Genomic DNA, 23753 nt, shown 5'->3' on the forward strand with positions numbered 1-23753 from the left:
ACTAAGGCATAGTTCCAACTCTGCTGAATGGGCATACAATAATAAGAAATACCTGCTTTTCTCCTCGCTTCTATTCTCTCAACCAGCAAATGAAAATCCTTATTTTGGACCAGTCCTAGGGCAATTTCAAATCAGACTTGAAAAGCTAATCATCATGAGTTCTGGTCTGAGAAAAAAAAGCAGTCAATAATATTTTCCATTCATGTTCAGGTTGATTCTGACTTCCTGGTTACAGCACAGACTTTTGATATAAAAACACCCAAAATGAATTGCTGAAAGTTACAAATAAAATCTTGTACTATTCACCCCATTATCCCAAGGCTTCAATGAGTGTCTTAAAATTCATCATTTTAATTAATCTTGCTTGTCCACAGAAAAGGTGAAACTCTTTAGTCTGCCCTTTAATATAATTAGTATCTTACTTTTCTTCTGAAAGTCCTCTTCTTTTAATCTAACTCACGGATGCATTTGACGAATAAATTGGGTGAACAGAAGCTTTAATTACTTTATTTTTATTGCTTTCATGCACTGCATGGGATAGCAAGACATTAATTGAAATCTGTCACTGTGAAACCAAAGCTTCCTACAAAATTTTTCCTAGGCAATTATAAGTGCAGAGAAATAACTGTAGGTGCACCTATCCTGTAGTCATTTCTTTATGATTACCAGAGAGACATACATATCTATGTGGATGCACACACAGACTTGTACAATTCCAGATGAAGTTTTAAAGAACACCCTCAAATTTAGCTGTGTGCGTAACTGAAAAGATAGACAGATGCACAAGCATACACGTACTCATTCCACTTTTTGTAAACATGCTTAGCACATATAACTCAAGGATTTAAAAATTAATCTGGGTACCCTAATTCCTTTATAGTAGAATATGTTATTCATACCCAGTTGTATGCTTTAAGTATGTTAGATTTATGATACTGCCATCCAAAAGCCATTATAATATATAGGATTATCATAAGACAGTATTTTACAAATATTTTTAGAAATTAAAATTAATACATTGGCTCAAGCAGATTCAGATCCCCAGCTACTGGTAGTTGATGAATTTCACATTATGGTTTGCATTAGAAAAACCCTCAAATCCCAAGAGGCCAGCAGCATGAGGGCATAGTATTAAAAGTATTGCTGCCTAAATCACTACTATGCAAAGCATTCATTTTAAGTGCTTAATATAAACGTAGATTATTTTTTTATTTAACCTCCTTGTGAAGAAAAAAAAAGCTCTTACGTGCATTGAGTATGATTTAGACTAAAAAGGAAGAATCTCTGCTTATAGTACCTGTACAGATACAGGCCTTTTTTGGGCCACTGTTACTATGGGCTAATTGTGTTCTACCTCAAGACAATAAATAAGCATAAACTAGTACACATGGACTAGAAAATATTAGATATCTAGAAATGGGTAGAATATCACCAGATGTTTTCAATATAAGATGATTTCAACTGTTTTATTCCTTCATAGGCCGTATTCAACATCAATTAAGTACTGAGATGCTGATTCAGCACATAACTAATTTTAAGCATCTCAAAAGTTCAGTTAGGCAATGTGCTTAAACATCTTGCTCAATAGGGTGCCTTGATAAAATTATGAACAAGAAATAATTCATCCCAGTAGATCAACTGAATATTTCTATGCAGAGTATAGAGTGCAGTATGGAGTGCAGCATCTATGCAGTATGGAGTGTAGCATCAACCCAGCAAACAAGCTCAGAAATTAGTTCTTCAAAGGAATGCAAAGGATGCAGAAGGAGATAATTGACTCCACATCACTTGATAGACATCCTTCAATAACAAGGTTGTTGCAACAGACATAGGACTGTTACTCTGACATGTTTTTAATTGCCTGAAGAACATTCTGACTACATACATACATACGTACACCACAAGAAGAACCTGAGTTGATGTGTCTTGGCAGTAAAGTGGCTGTTTTACACAGCGTCTGTTGCGAAACTGGTCTTTCAACCATCATGTGCCCATGTGAATGCAATCTTTTAGTACCTTCTCCTTGTTAAGGCAATTCTTCAAAGAGAGGTTTTGACAACTTAAGAGACAAATTACCCAACATAGCTTCTAGCTTCCTGTTTTCTGTTAGCCTGATTTCTCTGCTGAAAATAGAAAAGGAGGAAAAAAGGGATTTTTTTTTTTCTGGTATTCTGTTAATTTTCTAAGATATCACCAGAAAGCAATTCAAAATTACCAAGCTACTCATGTAGTTTCCAGATCCAGAAAATTAAATAAAAAACTAAGACGGATATTTATTGATAAGATAATAAAAAGTTATTCCAGTTGCCTGATTAGGTAAAGAAGTCAACAAGTAAAAATGACAGCTGGAGCTGAAGGATTTTCTGTATTAGTTGAAGGGAACCCTATGTCTGTCTCTGCACCAAAACCAGGTACTGCACAGCACAGCTGCTGACTGAACAGCTACTGCATTGGTAAAAATACCACAGCAGACACAAAAAATGGCTGGTAGATCATGAAGCAAGTAAGTAGCAACCATACAGCTGTGAAACAGGGAGCAATACATTGACTAGGATCTCAGAGGAATTGGCACTGTGTTCTGTGCTATCCATTTTCATTAGTGACCTGGGGGACCTTGTGAACCCTGCATCATCAAAATCACACCAAGCATATGATGAAGGATAACAAAAACCTCTGAGAACAGAGAAAGATTATGCAGTTCTGAAGACTTTAAAGGTTACTCTCAATAACTGTGATTTAATGTCAAGTAATGAATTCAGAAAGTGATAGAACCTAAACACAAAATGGACACTGCTGTATAGAAAGTACTAATACAGAAATAAGTTTGGATAAGATGACTGATAAGAGTTTTCTCTTTAAGATATCAAGACTTAATAGTTTCCTCTTCTGCTAGACATCTAACTCTGAACATACAATTTTGATAAAAAATTTCCATTTTTCTACATGTTTCTAAAAGATGCTTCTGCTTTGCCATATTGCCAGAATACAAGGGCAAAGTAACAAACTAGTGAGAATCTAGCAATAACTTAAAATAAACTCAGAGAGCTCCATGGTGAAGATAACTTGTTCCTGAAGCTCAGATTAAGTGGATTCTGGCCTAGGATCTCTCAATAAGTGTTTTCTGATGAAGTGATACTGTGGTTCTACATTGACTTTAGACAAGTTGTCTCATGAGTATTAGTATACCGCTCTCTTACATATATAGGTGAATTATATCTATTAATTTGTCATCATTTTGAAAACCAGAGTGATCTACTGCTCTGGAACAACTTCACTGCACCATTCTGGACAATTAATATAGCCCATAATTTTTTTTATTTTAGGCTCTAAATTCCATATCATATCAGTATTTTATGAAATGAGATGTAATTTACAAGCTGAATTCATAGTGGGAAAGTAAGGTCAGTTGTGCCACAAGCATCTTGATTTTAACAATGCTGTAGAGAATTATTTGAAGCAACAAAATATAAGTGCAAGATATGTATAGACTGACAGATTAAATGGTAGCAGAATCTCCCAGGTCACAGATCTGATACAGCAAATGCTCATTGCTAGGGTAGCAAATACTAACTTCTTTTTGCAAATGCCTTACTCATAACACTTAATCATACAAAAGTACAGATTTTCACATCAAATGCAGAATAAGATGTTTAATCACCAACACTTTGCATCCTAGATTTAAAGCTGCTCCTGCAATTGAGTCCATGCAAATACCCAAGACTTGTAACTGAATTTTATTTTCCTCACACAGATTGCTTGTGCTTTTGGGATGCATCATGGTAACCTGTGCCCTGCTTGAGTGTCTTGAATACATCAGTAACACCAAATGCCTACATGTGGATAACTGCATCAGGCCCTTCAAGTTAAAAAAAAAAAAGCAATCACACTTCCTATTGCCATCCAAGTCATCAACCTTAGTTTGCTTTCTCCCTATGCCACCAGCCAGTTTTAGAGCATAGAACATTGTTTTCCAATCAAAAGATTTTCCTTAAAAAATTTAAAGAATTTACAGAATTAAAAAGAAAAAAAGATACTCGTGGCATAACCATAATTATTGGCTGTAATTTTATAACAATAAAAATCAGAAAATCTGAAATTACCAGTCACATCGTGCAGAAGGGAAGTTTTATATAACTTTTGTCTTTAGAATATATCCTCTCAGAAGCTCAGATGGCAACTGCTGTATAGCTGCCAATAGCATTAGGTAGTCAAAAATATTAAAATATTTCTTTTTTATTCCAAGTTACACTTGTTTTCAGAGGCTCTGGGTACTTAAAAGATAGGAAGCCTAGATGGAAAAGTGCTTGCTTTTTATCTGAGTCCCTGTAAAAAAAAACAAATGTGGAGAAAGATTAAAGTTTATTTGTTGCTTAGTGACCATGAAAACAATCTAAGCACCTAGGCAAATTTCCTTTGATTTGTCCTTTTAAACATGTCTTATTCCCAAAGTCATATCTTAATTCTTACTGTGCTGATCCAGTCAAGTCCATTTTCTCCAGTGGGAAACTCTGAACGTACAACTGCTATTAACAGATGGTTCCTAGACCACTTTCTTACACTAGTACTCTTTTTACAGACCTAACAGTAATAACAGCTGCTCCTGCACAATTGATAGAATAATAATATTGTACTTTAATAATTATAACAGCTTTGTTTCTATAATGAAGTTTTCTATTTATCATTTTCATAATTATTACCACATTATGACCTCAGCTTAACAAGGACAATATTAACATATAAATCAGTTATATTGGTATTTCTAAAATTTGCAGTAGTAGTTTATCATTATTACTGGGTGTAGTGTTTTCCAAGTATACTCAGTGTCAGCAAACTCTTCTGTCACTGAAGTCAGACACATATATAATCATTAACTTCAGTGCATGAGAGTAGTACTGCAGTTAAGATCTACTGACAGATCTTCTAGTTTGTGCAGAAAGAGACTGCAGCTTAGGACAATGCTGCTGCCGGAGTCATTACAGGTTCTAGAGACTCCAATAGCAGAGTCACCCAAAATCACTGGTTACAGCTGAAGACATTTCAGAGAGTACTTTTCTAGTTTAAGGATTACAAATTTGTTTAGGCACCAATATTCCTCTGATATTTTATAATCTTAGCATTCCAAGGGTCATTTTTAAATGTTATGTTTTACTTTTATTCAAATTTAAGTCTAAAGTCATCATGTACTGTACTTACAGAACCAGTTTTCTGTTTTTAATCCAACAACAAAGTCTGTTTTATCTTTTAAACTGTGAGTGTGAAAACTTCATCCATATTTAACGTTTTTCATAATTATATCTGTAATTACAACTATAAAGCTTTCAACCCTTTCTGGTAACAGATTGTCTCTGATATCTATTAATTATTTTTATCACATTAAAAATAAGATAGGCATACTTACAGGACTCATGGCTTTACAAAGAGTATAAACACAAAGCTTAAGCTTTGGCAACATTCCATATTTTACATTTTAGCTTGGCAAACACAGATTTCACTAATCAAGAATTAGTAACTGAGGAGAATATCAGAAAGCATCTGCTAGGGATAATTTTATTCAAATAAACAGGCCCAAATAACTGAGGGTATCTCTTCCATTAATTTTTAATAAATCTTGAAATAGCAGGGAAATTCCGGAAGAATGTTAGTGTGCCATTTATTTCTAAAGAACAAGCAGCAAAACTGGTTAGCCTGACATCAACCAAGACAAAAGAAAGAGTGAGCTGATAAAAAGTCTAATTGGTAAAGAGTAAAGAAAGTTAATATAATAAATGGAAGGAAGAAGGGTTTTACAGAAAATAATTCTCATCATAGTAACATGATTTTTATAAGATTACAGATTTGTCTAATAAAATTTCCTAGCTTAGACTTTGTAAAGCAATTCATTCAATAACATGACTGATTAAAAAGTTTGCACTATATAATATCAATAAAGCACAAGCTAAATGGGCTGAAAATTGATTAACTGATATTTCAAAAAATACTTGTGAGTGAAATGATTATCATGATCTACCAGAATCAATGAGGGAGAAACATGTACAAAATTAAGAATAAGGATAGAAACATAAATGACGATAAGGACAAGACACTCTGACAAGTTATCAGAGTCATTTGGTTACCTTGATCCTACAAACCAAAATGTGCTTCAATACAGCCAAATGCAAAGTTATAGCAGTAGGATCACTGAAAGCCAAACTTACGGCCTATTGCCTCTGGAATAAAAAGAGGATGGAAATATTATAGAATATAGATGCTACATGAGAGTTTGAGATGAAGGGATATAACAAGGTATGCTCTCATATTTGTCCCAGTAACATCATGTTAAGAAAAAGCCAGTGCTTTCCTAGACTGTACACAGAAAGAAAAATTAATGAATGTTCCTTTATGTATGGAATTCATACAAATTATGATTAATATTATATACATGGTTTTGATCCTATTTTAATATTTGAAAATTGATGGAATAATAGAAAAACATGAAAACAAGAACGCTGGAGAACATGCTTTGCAATAAAAGACCTAAAGAGCTCAATAATGTTAGTTTATTAAGAAGCATACTGAAAGGTGCTTAATTTTTTTTCAGTGGATTCACACAGAGAAAATACTAGGAATTAAGGTTCTGTGTAGTCTAGCATAAAAAAGTATAACAAGAATAGGAAGCCAACAGTTGAAGACAGACAAATTAGGGTGATAAAGTAGGAACATTTTTTAACAGTGAAACAGTTTTTGCTATAAAAAAAAAGGTTCCATGCTTATGATTGTTTTTCTGCAAGCTAGTCAAGAATAGATACGCATCTAGGAGACAGACACAAGCTATAAGGTTTCATAGAAGGGAAACAAAGTGAAGTTTGATTAGATGACCTAATAGTTTCTTTTAATTCTAAATTCAACGTATAGATACTGTAATTTTTTACTACTGCTAATATATTGTCTTTCAGTATATTTGCCCTAAGGTACATAGATTTCCCACTTCTGTGCTGTGTTGCTTTGCAGATACTAACAGGGACATGCTCAGGATGGAGGGGGACAGTTTGCTAAAGTTACCTCTTAACTAAACTGCGACTTAGGAAATAGGACGATCAGTGTTTGGTTTTGGCAAAATACTATGTATTGTGATTATTAACTGGGTGCTGTAAATTATTAGGAGGAATCAGCTGCCTGAGCTTCTCCTTCCCAAAGTTTGGAGTACTTAGATAAGCCATATTTATGTGTACGTGCCACAGGCACATATTTAACAGAACAAGGAGCAACAAACTTGTCCTCCCTCTCCTTTTAGCTTCTATGTCCCTTAGTGTTGGGCCTAACTAAACTCCCATTGTGGTCCAGCATGACAGAGCCTCCAGCAGCTCAGCCACAGCTGCCAGAGGAGCTGGGAAGACAAGTGATGCTCGGCCTCTGACAACAGTAAAAAGTGATCAACACATTGTGTTGAGGCACTAGCCCTTATCTCATGATCTTTCTATTTTTCAGTGTTACAGTCACCAACATATATCAGTTTGAACCAATTCAAACGAGTTAAAATGTTTTCACCTTTTCTACCAAATCATTACTGGACTGGTCTAAAAGAATCAGATCTGTTTCAGTCATAGCAGAGCCTGTCACAGATACTAATGATACTACACATGTAATGGTTTGACTTCTTTCCTGTGACCCTCCATCCATGGTGGAAACCTGGCCTGACCAAATTACAAGCTGAATATTCAGGTGACTGACAAGTCATTCACAGTGATCCTTTTAAGGAGTGTCAAAGCTAGCACAGGTAATGCCTTTGGAAGTCAAAGTCATAGTATTGACTGCAGTTGAACACACTCTCAGGATCTGCAAAGAAGCCCGAAACACTAAGTGTCCAAATTGCATTAAAGAGCATTTGGAACAGCTGAATGTCAAATCCACCATTTCTTGAAGAGTCTCTGTTTTTATGGGGTCTCTAGGCATTAGTATGAAATTTCTGCTGTTAGTATTTGCACTATCTCTACATAGGCTGAAGTTTTAGGAGAGTGTTAGCTTGCCCTTTACAATAAGTCCTTAATTAATGAAAATAGTGTATACCAAAGAACATCAGATAGTAAAAATAACAGCTCATATACTTTTCACTATAGTCCTCTCGCTTTCAAATATTTAGTTTTGCTATTGTCTTAGTTTATGTAACACCTTAATTTTGTATTTTTCACAGAAATGTAACCTGGAATAATTTAGCTATCCCAGACACCCACTGTTCCAGAGAGCTAGAAGAAGGTTACCAGTGCCCACCAGGATTTAAATGCATGGACCTTGAAGATCTGGGACTAAGCAGGCAAGAGCTGGGCTACAGTGGCTTTAATGAGATAGGTCTGTCTTACTGGTAAAATCAATTTCAGTATCCATTTAAAAATGTTTTTAAAATTAATAGAACAGATAGTTCATGTTTGTGCCGAAAAGACATCAAGTGCAGTCAGTATTCTGCTCAAATAGAGCACATACCAGAAGGAGAAGCTTGCTGTTTGCTTTGCAGTTATGATGCATTTTTACATTGTCTGGGATGTGATGACTAATTTCTATGTTTTATTTATGATTCATTTTAGACTATATAATTCATCCTGTTTGTCTGATTTTAGTAATAATTCCCATGGGAAAAAAAAAGACCCAGAATTACTTTGATAATTATCTTGTTACTAAGAAGAGGAGTGAGAAAGTGATATCATGTGTATCTGTGCCAATCTCGACCCAGGCTGTGTTAGTCAGAACGTCACCTAGAAAAATGATTGAGAGTCAGGAAGATTTTGCAATACAGGTGCAATTTGTGTTCTGTGAAAAACCCTGCAGAGTAACCAGGGGAATATGATCTCTGATAGATGCCATGTGTCATGCTATCCCCATGGGGAAATGAGTGTAGAACAAAAAATCAGGAAAGGTGGCAAGAGCCTGGGCAGCTGTGGCAAGATCCACATCCCAATGGAAAATATGCAGTTACTCTGTCAGAACATTTTGGTTATCTCACATTTATTTAACAGATGAAGGTCCAATAGGAGCCTGCAACTGTAAATTTTTATTTCTGGGCAGATAGGGAAGTCCCTTCGAATGATAGAGCATACGCACAGGCTGCATTCCTTCTGATCCATCTCTTTGACTTTGATAAGCCTTTTTTTTCACTTTTCCTGGCATGGGCTCCAGACTGTTGTCTTGTCCCCAGCTGAATTTGAAGGTAGTCAAAAGGTTTAATGACTGAATGACTGTAATCCAGAATGGTTTTTTGAGTATTGAAAGCCTTTACAGCTGAAATTACTTCAGTTGGTTCCCAGGTTGCACAGGACGAGCCAGAGACTTGCAAGAAATAGTTTCAGAATCCTGCTACAAGAAGTACTCTGTGATACCAGATAATTTCTGGACAGCAACTGCCATTTGTGTCCTTTCTTTTTTCTTGTGAGAAAGGGAGAAAAACCTGATTTCAACCAAGCACTGTTCTGTTTCCTCTGGGAGTCAGAAGCGTACCAGTTGTACGAGTACTGCTAGCTGAATAGCACTACTGATAGTATCAAATTTTATATAAACTTTTTCTTCAGTAGATATCAAAGGATAACCCTGTCGAATCTCTCAGTCAACCTTCAGAGTTATTGCCATGCCTGGATGAACGTGGGCTGAGTTCACAGTAGAACCTAAAACCATCTGCACATGAGTTCTCAAGTTCAAGATGGTTTGACAGGGGAACATAAGATAGATGTATCCTCAGTGGAATTAGGCCTCAGATTGAAATCACTCTTCTTATCTTGACATGTGAAATTATTTGTGGCATTGAAGGGTGTTATTCTAGCTGCCTACCTAGTCACCCACAAAAAGCAGTTACAATGCCTTAGACAAGCTCAAATGGGTAGATGATTTGAATGAGGTCCAGAGTGCTTAATAAAGGAGGCCAGTATGTTTTTATTGATGGAGGCAGGTTGGCAAAGACAGGTGAAATAGTTTGTCCATGCCTGTGATGCTGGGTAAAAAAACAGGACTGAAGATCTGGTCTCCTGAGTCACAGTCACACTTATCAATGTCTTTTTGAGTGTTGCATTTTAAAGGTCAGAGATTGCTAGTAGACTTAGGAGACTTGTCACTGATAAATTGTTTTTGTCTAGAAATAGCTAAACAGGATACAGGACCTTTCAGTACAGTAGCCAGCAGTAAATTGAATATCAATTGAAAGCTGATTACTGAACTTTAAAATACTGGGTAAGACACAAGCTTTGCTACAAAATGTTAAACACGCTTCCTCAAATGAGGAGTGTTATAAAACAGGATTATAACCAGTGAGTTTATGAATATTTTATAAATATCCATTTTGTGATGCACCTTTGTATGTAATTAACAGGTAAGTAATGAAGTCTTTTCTATGCAACTATACTGTTTTATTGTATACATTCATTGATTTTTACTTGAAGATGTTATGATATAGCCTATCCTGTGGGATCCTGAAATCTATCATTACGTGAAACACAAGAGATAGCAGTTTGGCCACTATTGTAAAATTAGTAATATTTAGTTTGCAGCATATAAGTGCAAGCCATGAACATTTGAATTTGATAATTTCTGTTATTTTTCTTCTCTATAAAGAAAAAAGGAGGGATTTTTACAATTTTATTACTGGGTGAAAACCAAGTTGTCCTAATCTGATAAAAGCTAATAGAGATTTTAATACTGGGGGCTATGCCAATTAGGTAGTTTCATATTTGGGAAATACCTTGATTTTAGCCATACCCTGCTCCCACTTTTATAAATGGCTTTGGCTTTAAAAGGATGGAAATTGGAAAGATAATAGTGTAAGTTTTAATACTTATTTAAGAAAATAAAATTTATTTCTTTCCCAAGTTTTTTATTTTTAGTTTTGAGGTGTTCTGTTTATCTATTTTATGTATGCTTCCATGCAGGTAGGTATGTCCTGCATAAGGAAGAGCATAGTTATAGACTACTGATAAATGGGGCTTGAATTCATCTTGTCAAGACAATCTAGGCCATCCCCTTCTGATGAGAAGCAGGCTTCATAATCTTTCGAGGCACCCTATTGTGCTGATTCATTGTCTGTACTCTTAGGAATATTTTCCTAAAGGATAACTTGAATCTTTCTTTATGCAATTTAAGGTCATAATTTCTCATCTTATTCGCTATTGGCATAGACAAAACCTTAAAAAAAATAGCTTTTTTGCATCTTTCCTTATACCTCCATATAACTCTAAATGCTTCAGTCTTTTGCTGTTATATTTTATACCTTAAATTGTTCTTACTGTCCTTCTCTAGACCTTCTGTGGCTGATTCACCACTGTTGAAGTGCAGTACTGTCAGAATACCCCAGTAGAGCCATTACTTTATGTGTTTTTAAGCTCTGTTACAGTTTCTACATCCCAGTGAGATGTTTTCCATTTTCAGAACAACATGCTGTGGGTGATTCATGTTTTTCTGATTTATTACAGCCCTTGCGTCCTGTTGAAAGAGCTGCCATCGCTGCTTCCCATCCTTTATTTGTTTACTTATTTCTTTTTAAATGTGAACCCTTACATTTGTCTCTGTTGAATAGCATACTTTCTTTTGTTTTTCCAGACTATTTCTTCAATTTACAAGATCATCTGTAATTTTAATTCTTTCCTCCTGAATACTTTCTGTGCCTTTCCACTTACTTGTATCTGAAATTAGATGAGTGTAATTTATTTTCTATCAACCTGGTCAAGAGTGAAAAAATAAATAGAAACAGACCAAGATCAGACTCTGGAACCTTGTTTGATGAGTCTTACTCTTCTGACAAAGTTTCATTAATAACTGTTCATAAGTACACCTAAGAAATGGTTTTCCACTCATCACAGAGCAGCATCACCTAGCCATATTCCTGTACGTTGCCATGGTGAGACAATGTTAAAAGCCTTTTAAAATCAAGATGTAGACCATCAAGTGTTTCCTCTCTCTTTACAAAACCTGCCTCCATTCTACATTTGTACGGCAGTGATAGAATTTGTTCTCCGGTTCTCCATATGTTCTCCAGGGCCTGTACCCTTTAATATATATTAATATATTGAGACTTACACCTGATGTTTGTGAAGATAATTTTTCGAACATGGGCCACATCAGCATATATCTACAGCTAATGCCTCTGTTCTTCAGTGTACATATTTCTAGATTGCATGTAGGATGAAATAAACACTAATTAGTATTGCCAACTTTATCAATGTAAATCTCTAAAGAGAGTGAAGTTACTAAAAGCTGGGACAGTTCTGTCTGGCAATACCTCTGGAAAAGTTATAAGCAAAAGTCACAAAGGTCTATCTCGTAAGTGTTTGGGAAACTGAAGAATTAATGAAACAGGAACCAATTAGCTAAGGTCCCAGTACCTCAAATCCCTTTCTCTGTGAAGTTCTGAAATGGAAGGAAGGAGTAGTAAGGAAAGAACAAGATGCCCATCTAGGTAAACTGACTTCAGCTGTTTCAGGTTACAGGTGATAAGAAGCTACAGGAAGTTACTGCTTTCTCCTGGAAAGTTGCTCATGAACTCAGTAGAAACCCAAGTACTCTTTCCAACAGTTTGACACAGAACTTGTCTTCTTAAGTATGTGTTGTTCTTACCCAGTGTGAGCCTTAATATTAAATTACCTCTTCTATCCATAAGGATGCCTGAAAGACTTTTTGAACACTACCTATGGGGCTGAGTGGGAGTAAGAGAAAGTGTATGAATGAAAGGCTTGGCTGGCTGTGTGGATGTGGGTGGCAATATTGACTATACCTGTATGGTACTGTCAAGCTCTTTGCTTTCTCAGACTTCTTCGCTGGTTTCAGTTCAGACTTCTATAAAAAATTAGAACAGCCTTCAGCCTTGTCTCCCACTGAGAGCATCAGGTTCATTCGCAGATGGCCTGTTTCTTTTCTGATTTTATTATCTTCTTCTCTGTATTTTTCCTAGCTGTGTTTGATTTCATAGGGTATAGCTGATAGCATGACAGTATCATGAAGCATGTAAAAAAAGTTGAGCTAAATATTGAGAAAAATTGCTTTTGTTTTGTGAACAAATAGTAATTGTACAAATTATTAGTCACGTATTTGTTTAAGTATTTGCATCTGATATACCTAAAAAGCATAAATATAACTGTTGAATTAAATGAGAGTATGCAAATCTTGGCAATTGGAGGGCTGCGACAAGCACTTCTGCCTTGTATTTCACTGTTTATCTGAATGTGCATCTACTTTAAGTCACTATTTAATATGGCAGTAATTGCTATCAGGGGCACACTAAGGGTGTTGGCAGAGCTGTCTTTATGGGTACTGTTGGAAGGGGTGCCTCATAGACACAAATGTACCAAAATCCGCACTGTCATTGGATCCTGTACAGTTTTCATCCCTACCTGTACTTTTCAGTACAGTACAGATGCTTATGCATTCAGGTTTTTGAAACATCAGCTAGTAATCATTCCACATGCCTCATGGGTGCATCTGTAATCATCTACAGATGTACACTTACAGCTACATTACTGATTTTACTCATCACGTAGTCCTAGAGAAGGGCTTTTTTAATGATTTACAGTGCTACATATTGCTTCAAATATTCTCAAAAGGAAAAGGGAGTCCTGAATAAAGAAACCTAAAAGTTAAAAAATATTCTACAAAGCAAACCAAAGAAGTTCTAGGCCATGAAAGATCTTTTTGAAAGGAGAAAAAGGAGATCTAATTCTACCCTATATTATTGACCCATCTGTCAATAGCTAGGGCCAGTACCCTATTAAATGATACTAATTACTTCTTGTACCTGCAAAGAGTATTTCATAAAAACTACCATATTAATGGCCATTTTACATATAGGAGATAAACATACACATATTATATCTTGGAGACAAATAACAGAATTTCAATGGTAAATGGTAGTCTAAAGGTAAGGTGGAAGTGACCCATGTTTTTATTTAGTAGTGCAGTGGTCAAAGTGAAAAACCTGCATTCTGTAAGGATACCCTGCTAACCTCCATGCAGCGACTGAGGCAGAGCATGGTTCCTTCCATCTCCCTCCCTCTGAGTCTGCAGCAGCAGGAATTCCTGCTGCAGGCGTCAGAAAGCAAGCAACATGAAACTGGTTACTAGAGGGAGTTCTATAAAGACCTGCTCTTTGTCATTCTTCTGTGAAGTTATTTCCAATTTTTCTCTATGGACCACCTCACAGCAAAATGGATAAAATAAAATCACCTCTAACATTTAAGAGGCTAAATGCTAACAAGGCATACCAACATAAAACGCTTGAAAATCCAACTTGCCATTCCTACTGCCATTGAATGAGAAGAGTGCCTCTCACAGGTGGCAGAGGCTGTCTCTGTCACCCCCACACAGGCTGCTTGGCTCTTGGTGGCGCTATTAGCAGACACTTTGTCTTTCCACGTCCTGAGCACAGGCAAGAGAGGAAGGTGGGTTTTGACTGATTAGTTGTCCTAAGCAACTGCCTACTTTGCCAGCTTTGAGACGTCAAGGTCCATAAGGAAATTATGAGTTGATGAACTGAAAAAAATTTACATTTGCAGGTTATTTGCTCAAAGTAGGGGATACAACGGATAGTGCAAAGGATTGAAAGGGTTTTTAGCAGCCTCCCAACATACCTTCTTCCCCCCTTCACTGCCCTTTCACACCATCATCTCTACCTGAGTGAAGCCGGTGTCATTTTGCACAGACATAGATGGACAGAAATGCAGATCAGCATCACCACCACAGCCTGAATCCCTTGGCCCTCAGTCATTTTGTATCTGGAATAATAGAAAGCAATGAGGGCGTGTAATTGTTTAGTCAGAGCCTCCATTTAATTGTACCCATTAAGGGCTGAGAAGTTGAGCCTTATGAAAGAAGCATTAATTCAATAACAATTTCATCAAAATTTTTGGTCAGACTCTTTTATTCTATAGATGATATGTATGCTTGATACATGTATTGAGTCTTCATGCTCTGTTTATCCTAGAAAGTACATCATAGTATTAAATACTTTAGTAAACAGGTCTAATCTTATTCCAGTTATACGACTCTTTCATTCACACACTTTCATGTAAAGTGTCTAATAAGGAGACCTTCATCCATGACTGCAGCCTGTGGAGTTATCATGTGATAATATGACAAATGATAGTGATGTTAATGTGTGGTGTCAAATGTAATTAGGGAAGCCATTCAGACTATCTAGTAATAAAACACATATTTTCTAAATGTGAGCCAAAATGATTTAAAGCATGCCCCATTACTCCACTGATTGAGAAACCACTGAAAACCATTATTTCAAAAATGGTGATAGATTTTTTCTTCAATGGAATTCCTTCTTAGGCTTGCAGACAGAGAGCAATAGGGCCCTGACACCATCTGTGACACTGTTGTGGGGAAAAGAGTCTCCACTCAGGGAATTTCACTTATTTGTTTTACTGCCAATTAAGGTAGTATAATTACTTATTCGGGTATTAAGAGGCAAGGAAGACAAATAGTTAAAGAGACACAGAAAACATCTTTCCTCCTTCACCTGTCTTAGCTTCAGTCCTCATACCTCTACTCCCAGTGTCCTAGTCTCCTCTCCTGTGTTTTTGCAGCATGTGAGGTAGGGAGTAGTGCAGGAATCTGGAGTAGATGCATAATGTTTGGGGGGGTTGTGCTGCCCCTTCTTTCTTACTCTTCTGCTGCTGCTCTTTCCTTACTAATCATCTCCTCTGCTCCAGGATGGACTTAGCCATGGGCTGCAGTCCCCTAATAAGTGTCCCTGCTCTGGAGTGCCCCCTAGTACCAAAAGCCTGCCGGTTATGACCACCAAAGGCACCTAAATAAACTTAGGCATGACAGTCACCTTTACATATGCACCTTCAGAAGGTTGTAGAGGGTTTTGGTGAGCACAGAGGAGTAAAGTAAACAGTCTATATGCCCTGTGCAGGTGAGAACAGTTTGCAATCTTCATTGTGTTGTTCAACCTGGAAAATAATTGTACTTAAGAAGGATGTGAACACTTTGAGGAATGAAGCATGGGTATGTTAATAAAGTAAATAAGTTCAGTTTCTTCCTTAGATATAATGAAAAAATTGAAAGGGAATCAACTAACAAATCTTTGTTTGGGCTTAAGGCACACTAGCGTTTTCACTGGTTGCAGCTTGTTAAGGACCTGCTTACAAGGCCATGTTTAGTTTCTCATCAGAAAGAGTTTAATAACAGAAGGCTTTGTGAGTTTCGTTTTTTCTTTGGTATTTAATTTTATTTGGCAGAAAAAGTACTAGTGAAATTCAGTGGTTGGAAGTCAAATGTAGACAAATATACTTAGGAAAACATAAACATTCAGGGCAGGTCCTGCTTGACTAACTTGATATCCTTCTACGACAAGGTGATCCAGTGGAAATGGACCACTGTTTCACTTGACTCCTGCTTTTATGTTTTCCTATTTCCCAAATATGATTCTAAACCTGTTCTTTCTCCCTGTAGTGAAAAAATGCAGATCTACAATATATTCAGTTTTCACAGAATACAAAAGAGAATTTTTTGACATAATATTCCTTTCTCTTGATACTCATCTTTGATTCCACTCACTGTTTAGCCACTCTTTCCTTTGAGGTTCCAAATGCCAGTTTGCATAGAGGCTTAGATTCAGAAAGCAGTAGCAACTGTCTTCACAAATACCCTTTTCCATTATGCTATTCAGCAGAATATGTAATTTTTGCCATCAAGTGAGTCTGAAAGTATTGGAAGCTCTGTTTGTCTTTACATTATGCTTGCTTGTGGTTTTTTTAGTACTAAATCTTGTGCAGGATACAGGATAATATCTTTTAGATCAAATTTTTCTCTCACTGAAATTTTCTTAAATTGACAAAATGGAGATATTTAGCAATGCATTGTGTAGAAAATTCGTTTTGCTACCAAAGAATATTCAGAGTTGTCAAAGAAGAAAAATAATATGAATTTCATTCTCAAATTGGTTCACCAGGAAAGGACTGTTGCTCATGAGAAGAAACAGAAATGAAGACTAGGCAAACTTAATTTATCAAAGTGTGCTTATTTAGCACAAATATTTCCAGCCTTGGCAGCGTCCATGGCATATGCTTCTCTTGCATTGCACAGGAAAGCAGAGTCTGGTAAACCAACACCTTGCAGACGACAGACAGCAATAAGTTTTTTCTCTTGACCTATCTCCACGTTCTGCAAAGTAGACTTTGTGTTTTGATCCTATTTCTGTGCCTTTCAAATAAGAAAAATTAGCAGGAACTTTAAAATTAACCACAGAATTTTCCAAGTGGGTCACCAGTTCTGCAGTTTCCACGGCGGCAGTATTGTGGGGTGTTGTGGTGGTGGGTCACTGTTTCTATGGCTTGGCAAGGATGTCGCACATTATGCTTGTCACTTGTCTCCCTTAAATGAATGCTTATAGTTTATTGCTATGTGAACTTTAGCTCAGCTCCAAATAGAGGTGCTTCTGTTTTACCGCATTAGGGGGGCTCAAAGACACTTATACTGGGTTGTTGCCTCTGCAGAATTATTTCTTTATTTGGAGAGAGCTCTGTCCTCATTATACTTGTTTTCTCCATATAGATTTAAGTTTATTTGAGGGTTCATAAACCTTGTAATCACACTAACAAGTTTTAAGCTATTTCCCAGGATAACTGGCTAACAGCAGACTGGTTTTAGAAATGCTGATATCCTCAGTATGGAGTTTTCTTCTGAGCAGACACTGAGGGATCAGCCCTTATTTACTAACTTTCTTTGACCATAAATATGTATACTGTTTATCTTTTGCTGTCATTTGCTCCTGCAACCTGATACTATGGGGTTTATAAACCTCTATATATGTAAGTGAATATCCCTGTACAGAGTACTCAAAAAATACAGTTTTTCTTACTTAAAAGTTATACAGAAAGGTTTATAAAATGCAGATAAATGCATATGATTCACTATTTCTTCCTAGTAGAGATGAGATATGATAGTTATCAAACAATTTGGTGCTGATAGTGTTTCCAAGGTAAGTGGCAATTAGCACTGTTCAGCAAAAATTCTGTGGCACATGGTATAATTATTATTGCTGTAGAAGGACTGAACATGCCTTTCAAATACGAAGGCTTGATGAGCCTTTCAGTGAAGAGGTATAGTTTGCCAGACTTCTTCAGATTATTTCAGTTTTATTCTTTAGTATAACAATTCCATCTAAACAAGTAGAATCATTTTAAAATAGAAGTGCTCTAGCAAGGCCATGCTAGTGAGTTTCCATGTGTTGTGGAAAGGAGAAAACAGGTAATTTCTTGATTTGCAGGGAACACAATGCCAAAATGAGCAGGCTCTGGATGGGGGCATGTTTCTTGAAAAATTTGTCTCTTAATTCTTTTAATTCTTGCTCTTGCTGAAGGGAGTCAAATCTGTTGTGTCTTTGTGAGGGTGATGTAGACTAAGTTTGATTGGTGAATGTATTAATAGAGAGTCTTTCCTGAGAAATTTTTGGCAGATTAGAAACAACTCCTTCTTAAGGACATTATGTCAGGCCATGAATTTTCAATGGAATGCCAATGGCTTAAACTAAAGGTTATGTCTCAGCTGGTGGGCCTGCATGTCTGAGGTCTTGGTCCGATATACTGTGGCTGTGTCATAACCTTATACCAGAGACATATTTCATTTCTATTTCTTTATTTCTGCTTGCTTGTTGTGAGAGAAAGAAACCTGATATGTAGACCAGAAGGCAGCTCCAGTCTCCCCCAGGGCTGAGGCACCAGTGTCCTGCCACTCTACAGCACACACCGACTACTTAAACTGCTTGTAATAAGTGGATACAAGGATGTGACTGGGATGTAAATATTGGCTGTTACTGATGGTCACAGTGAGCTCTTTGTATTTCTGTTTTGGAAGAGTAACACAGAGATACCTACAACCACAAACTTTTCACAAAGGATAATAAGACAATACTTGTGATTTTAGAAAACTGAATAAATGGTGTGAATTAAAAACAAAAAAACTTCCTTAGCTATTTGATGTTTCTCTAGGCTTCACTTTTCTCAGTGAGGCCATTCTCGTTGCTTAGTTAATTAAGACTTTTTAGTTTTAAGCAATGGTTTAGAGACATACAAAAATTGCACAAATAATGTCCATTGAATTAGCTCTTGCACTAACAAATGGTATGTGGGAAGTTGCAGAGGTTTGGAAACTTAGAGTAATTTGAGCAACCCTCCAGAATTGTAATTTATTGCTGTGTTAATCCCAAAGTAATTGAGTCTTGCATTAAACCAGGCAATCGGGTGAAACTAATGTGAATAGATTAGTACAGTTGTACTGACAGTCAAAGAAAACTTTACTGCTGCTGAGAGGCTTCAGTGGAACGTACTTTCCCCTGCAATTTCAGGCTGTTTTGTGTTAGAGTCAGCAGCTAAATATATAATGGAATAAAAGAACTTTCCAGAAAGCTTTACTTTTTATTTTGTTCTCTGTTTTGTTTGTAATTGTTGATCTTTCCTGGTGGACATCTTTTGCTGTTATTTATAGTTTGATGTATCACTTGTGTTATTATAGTGTGCTGCACAGAATTTAATCATGTGTCCAATGTCTCTGCTGTCTTCATCTTTCTATCTCTCTTTCATTTCCATCTGTGCCTGGGAATGCAGAAAGGGTTCTTTTGGTTAGGTTTCATTTTGAAAGTAGATATTTTGAAGTTTTCTTTCTAATATACCCTCTGATTAGTACTTGCATGATGGGAATGGCAATGTTAAAAAAAAATAAATTCATACTTGCTACTTTTAGGTAAAAGGCCCATAAACTGTCTCTGATCATAAGCTGAAAAGGTGAAAGAGCAAAGTGGGGCAGAAAGGCAGTCTTATTAGATGGGTATAAGAAAAGGAAAGTTGAGGCAGGTCAAATGCAAGGTTTAATTGCATCTGATTGGATTTTTTTGAACTGTAAGCTCTATTACCTCGCACATATCAATTCCTTATTGACATAAAACTTCATGTACTGTTTCTTAATTTAGCTGAAGTAGGATAGTCTTAAATTCTATGTAAGTAAGTTTTCCCCTGAGATCAGTAGGAGATCACAAGTATAAGAATAACAAAAAAAACAAAACAAAAAAACCAAAAAAAAAAAAAACCTCAACCAAAACAAACACACACATCCCTCCCCCCCAAAACAAAAAAACCCAGTGCAGTAGAGTTCACTGGCGCCAGCTGTTTGCTTCTTAGTGAACCACTTCAATATCCCCACCTCTTGCTCCCTACTGCTCTGCATGGCAAGAGGACATATTTGCTCCAGCATAACAGTTTGAGGAAGCCTGGAATGGAGCTTGCTGGGAAATGTGGTGCTGGAGACCTTGCAGCTGGCTCTGCAGGACCCAGGCTTCCAGAGGGCACCCCTAGCCAACAGCAGCCTTTGCACTGCATCCTCCAGAGGGCCTGCAGCCTGTCAGTGCCCACTGCTGCTGTGTGTGTTACAAGCAGTGTAAATACTATTTCCACAGGTGACCTTCTCATGCTTACTTTCTGCTTCCCCTTCTCCAGCATAGCAAGGCCTTCCAGCGTGATTTTGAGATGATACATGCTCTGTGAAGGCAAGGGAGGAAATTTTCTTTTGTACTGCTATTACAATTTACTTCTAATTCTTATGGAAAGCATGACCAAAGGGTCAGATAACTTGGAGAGGCTAAGTAAAGCAATCAAGGGACACATGCATGCTAGGAATGCCACGGTCAAAGGGAAATAAATGCACATTAAGACCATTTTCTTAATGAGGATTTACTAAGAAAACAAATAGAAAGAACTGCTTCAAGCAAAACCAACCTCCCAGTGCACCAGTTTTCACTCTGCATGAGAGTTGAAGAAAGGCTTATGTCAAAGACAATAGCTATTTGTGTGGATAGCTACTCAATAACTCAGTCTGACAAGGAATGGAGAACAATATGAAAAAATGGAAATGAAAGTTGAAGGTATGACAGGTGTGTGAACGTTCCAGAAACAAAGGTGTGACTAATTTCAGCCATGCTAAGGAGCAGGAAACTCTTAGCCAATAGACAGAGAATGGAGTTAGGCAATTAGAAACCTGTCATTCCATACCAAGAAAATTAGATCCTTTCGGTTTAATTATCAGTCAGTGCCATTAAGACAATATAGCTCTGCATAATGAAACCTGCAGTTACTGGGTAATAGAGGTAATTGTTTTCACAGTGGAAGATCTTCACTTTCAGACAAAAGCTTCAGGATGTGACCAGTTTACAGGCTTTGACCTTCAACATTTGTGTAATGCATGGGACATGTGGTTTTTACCTTGCCTCCTGAGATCTGATTATTTTATCCTTTTCATAAGGTTGGTGGAAACGAGCTAAACCACCCACTAGAAATACAACGTGCAATACTCATGCAACATGCCCTCTGTTACTGTAATTAGAGTAGCTTACCAAATTATCTTTGATTTAAGACCTTTGATTTGATAACACAGGGCCAGCTTGCAGCTTGGCTTTCCCAATTCTGCTGGGGAACAAGGGGGAGTAATGCTATTCCAGAAAATCTAGTTCACAGATGGTGACTCTAGCGGGGGGAGCACTCACAGAGCAGCAGCTTAGGTGTGACACTCCAGCACATCAGCTCATCTGTGGTAACTGGCTTCAGACATGCTGCTACCATTGCAGTACCCTGCAGCAAATGTGTAATACCATGCTCCTTCTTCATTAAATTGTGCACTGTGTTACTCAAATATTTAACTATTGAATGTCTCTTTTCCTAAGTGTCTTTTGCCTGTTGTTCTTAGGGACTTTGTGTAGTTACTGTATTCTACTCCATCGTCAGTGTCATGAAATTGCCACATGAAGAAATTCTTACACAGTATCTAGTATGCACTGAGTGGTATTTGAAAAGATCTAGGTTACAAGCTAAAAGAACAGTATAATATTTCAAATCCCATGTGAACTTCTTTAAAAAAAGTAAGACCATTCACTTCTAGTTACTGCCTTTCTCACAGCAACTGAGAAAGAATAGGAATGACTTGAAAGAACAGTCTTACCTAAGAACATTAAATACCTTACATATACTTAACTCTTATCATAAATTTTGGTTGTGAACAAACTGGGAGCTAGATCCTGCAGTATCTAGCAGGTGATCTGAATAAATCTTTTGAATAAGACTTTAAGACATCTAACAAATAGTTACAATTTTTCTATACTAAGGACTGTGTTAGGAAATACATCTTGATTTCTTTGCCACAGAGGCATTTTTGTCTTATGAATTGTTTCAATATGCAGATAATTGCTATCTTTCCTAAAATATCTACAGATATTTTTCAGTGGACAGAGTCTTTGATTGTTCAACCTGCCTTGGAGGTTCTTCCTAATACTGTGCAGATTTTAAGACTTTTTGAAAACAGGCTATTCCATCTCTAGGGAAGGTGTGACTGGTCATCTTGGCAAGTGTCAACATACATCTCCCGTGGTACGGTCAGAATTTTCTACTACATTCAGAAGCTGTTTTAGAAGGTTATCCTTTACTTTTCCAACAAATCTGTGCTACTGTCACCTTGCAATAGAGAGTACCATAATGGTCATTTCTTTGCCTCATTTCGTCATTATATCAACCCTCAAGTTAAGAATCTCAGTCCACATCTGAAAAGGAGTTAACTACACAAAGCTGTCACCTTTTCCTTACCACTGTAAAGAAGATTGCAGTAACTTAGCTCCAAATTTTGACGCTTAATTTAAACAACTACAATGAGATTGGATGACTTTGAGCCCCTGTTTTCAGCTAAGCTGTACACTTTTTAAATCAATGATACTGAAAGAATTAAATCACTTCTTGTATAAAATTCAGAAGAAGTGAAAACAGTTAGCAAATCTACTGTCAGAAGATCTTGTCAGTCACCAGTGGGACAGGGACATCTAACCATTCATAGAGAATAGATGCTCTGTGGTAACATCCACAAAGTAAAATCTTCAGAAATGTGTTCTATTTCTTGAGGAGCTGACTCTACATGTAGTTGATTCATCTTGACAGAAGTTACCCAGGGGCTGACAAATTCAAATAAGATAGATTAGTCACAACAGGACTTCTGTATGTCTCCTCGGATAAACTGTAGTGTGCTTTCTTCTAATTACCTGCCTGTGGCAGGCATTGCATGGTTTTAATACTGGTATGTGTACTGCTTACATATCCTTCTACATTAGCCATTGCTATATTGTGCATACAAACATATTTATTATATTTGTTTTACATCTGATGGTTTTAGGCATTTTACTTAGAATTCTGAGGTGACAATTAATTAAATGCCTATCACCATCTCTCAAAGAGCTTCAGTTGTATTATTACTGCTTAATCCTCTTCTCTAAAACAAACTCCAAATGTGTTTTCTTTTTTCTATTTTCATTTTTTCACATAGAATCATAATTCTGTTATTACTTGGATGTTTCCTTTTTGTCCTCATTATCTGATACAAAACTATGGATCAATAATGATGATTCATGGAGGGGTAGTAGCAATGAATGGAAATGGAATACTTCAAAAACCATCTAAAATTCAGCATTCTACCATTATTATACCATAGCCATGAATATTTATTTCACTGACATTCACACAGCAAGATGTAAATGCTCTGGAGATAGCTAAGGGTATTGCCTGCAGTCATTGGGTAACTCAGAAATCCTGGAGAGTTTGGAGTATCGGGGGAGTGTACTGTTTTTGATGAGTTGCTGTGGGATGCTTGTAGGATTAATTTAATAGACATATGTATGGTTATTTCACAGTCACACTAGTCTTTGCAGTCTTTCACCTGGTCATTTTATCCAGTGAAGAATGTTGCTTGTACTGTGCACTTACTCAAACTGTGATTAA

At 36.7% G+C, this 23753-nt stretch overlaps 1 protein-coding gene across 5 annotated transcripts in view; it reads left to right on the forward strand.

The window, feature by feature from the left end:
• NALCN (sodium leak channel, non-selective) overlaps positions 1–23753 on the forward strand; it is a 223288-nt gene that overhangs the window by 31330 nt on the left and 168205 nt on the right. For all 5 annotated transcript variants that reach the window (XM_027644562.1, XM_027644537.1, XM_027644531.1 and 2 more), the window contains one exon: positions 8168–8322. In XM_027644562.1, coding sequence (XP_027500363.1) covers positions 8168–8322 — 155 coding nt within the window. The remainder of the gene's footprint in view (positions 1–8167; positions 8323–23753) is intronic.

This window comes from Corapipo altera, unplaced genomic scaffold (genome assembly GCF_003945725.1).
Source record: "Corapipo altera isolate COAL_440 unplaced genomic scaffold, ASM394572v1 0, whole genome shotgun sequence".
Classification (NCBI taxonomy): Eukaryota; Metazoa; Chordata; class Aves; order Passeriformes; family Pipridae; genus Corapipo; species Corapipo altera.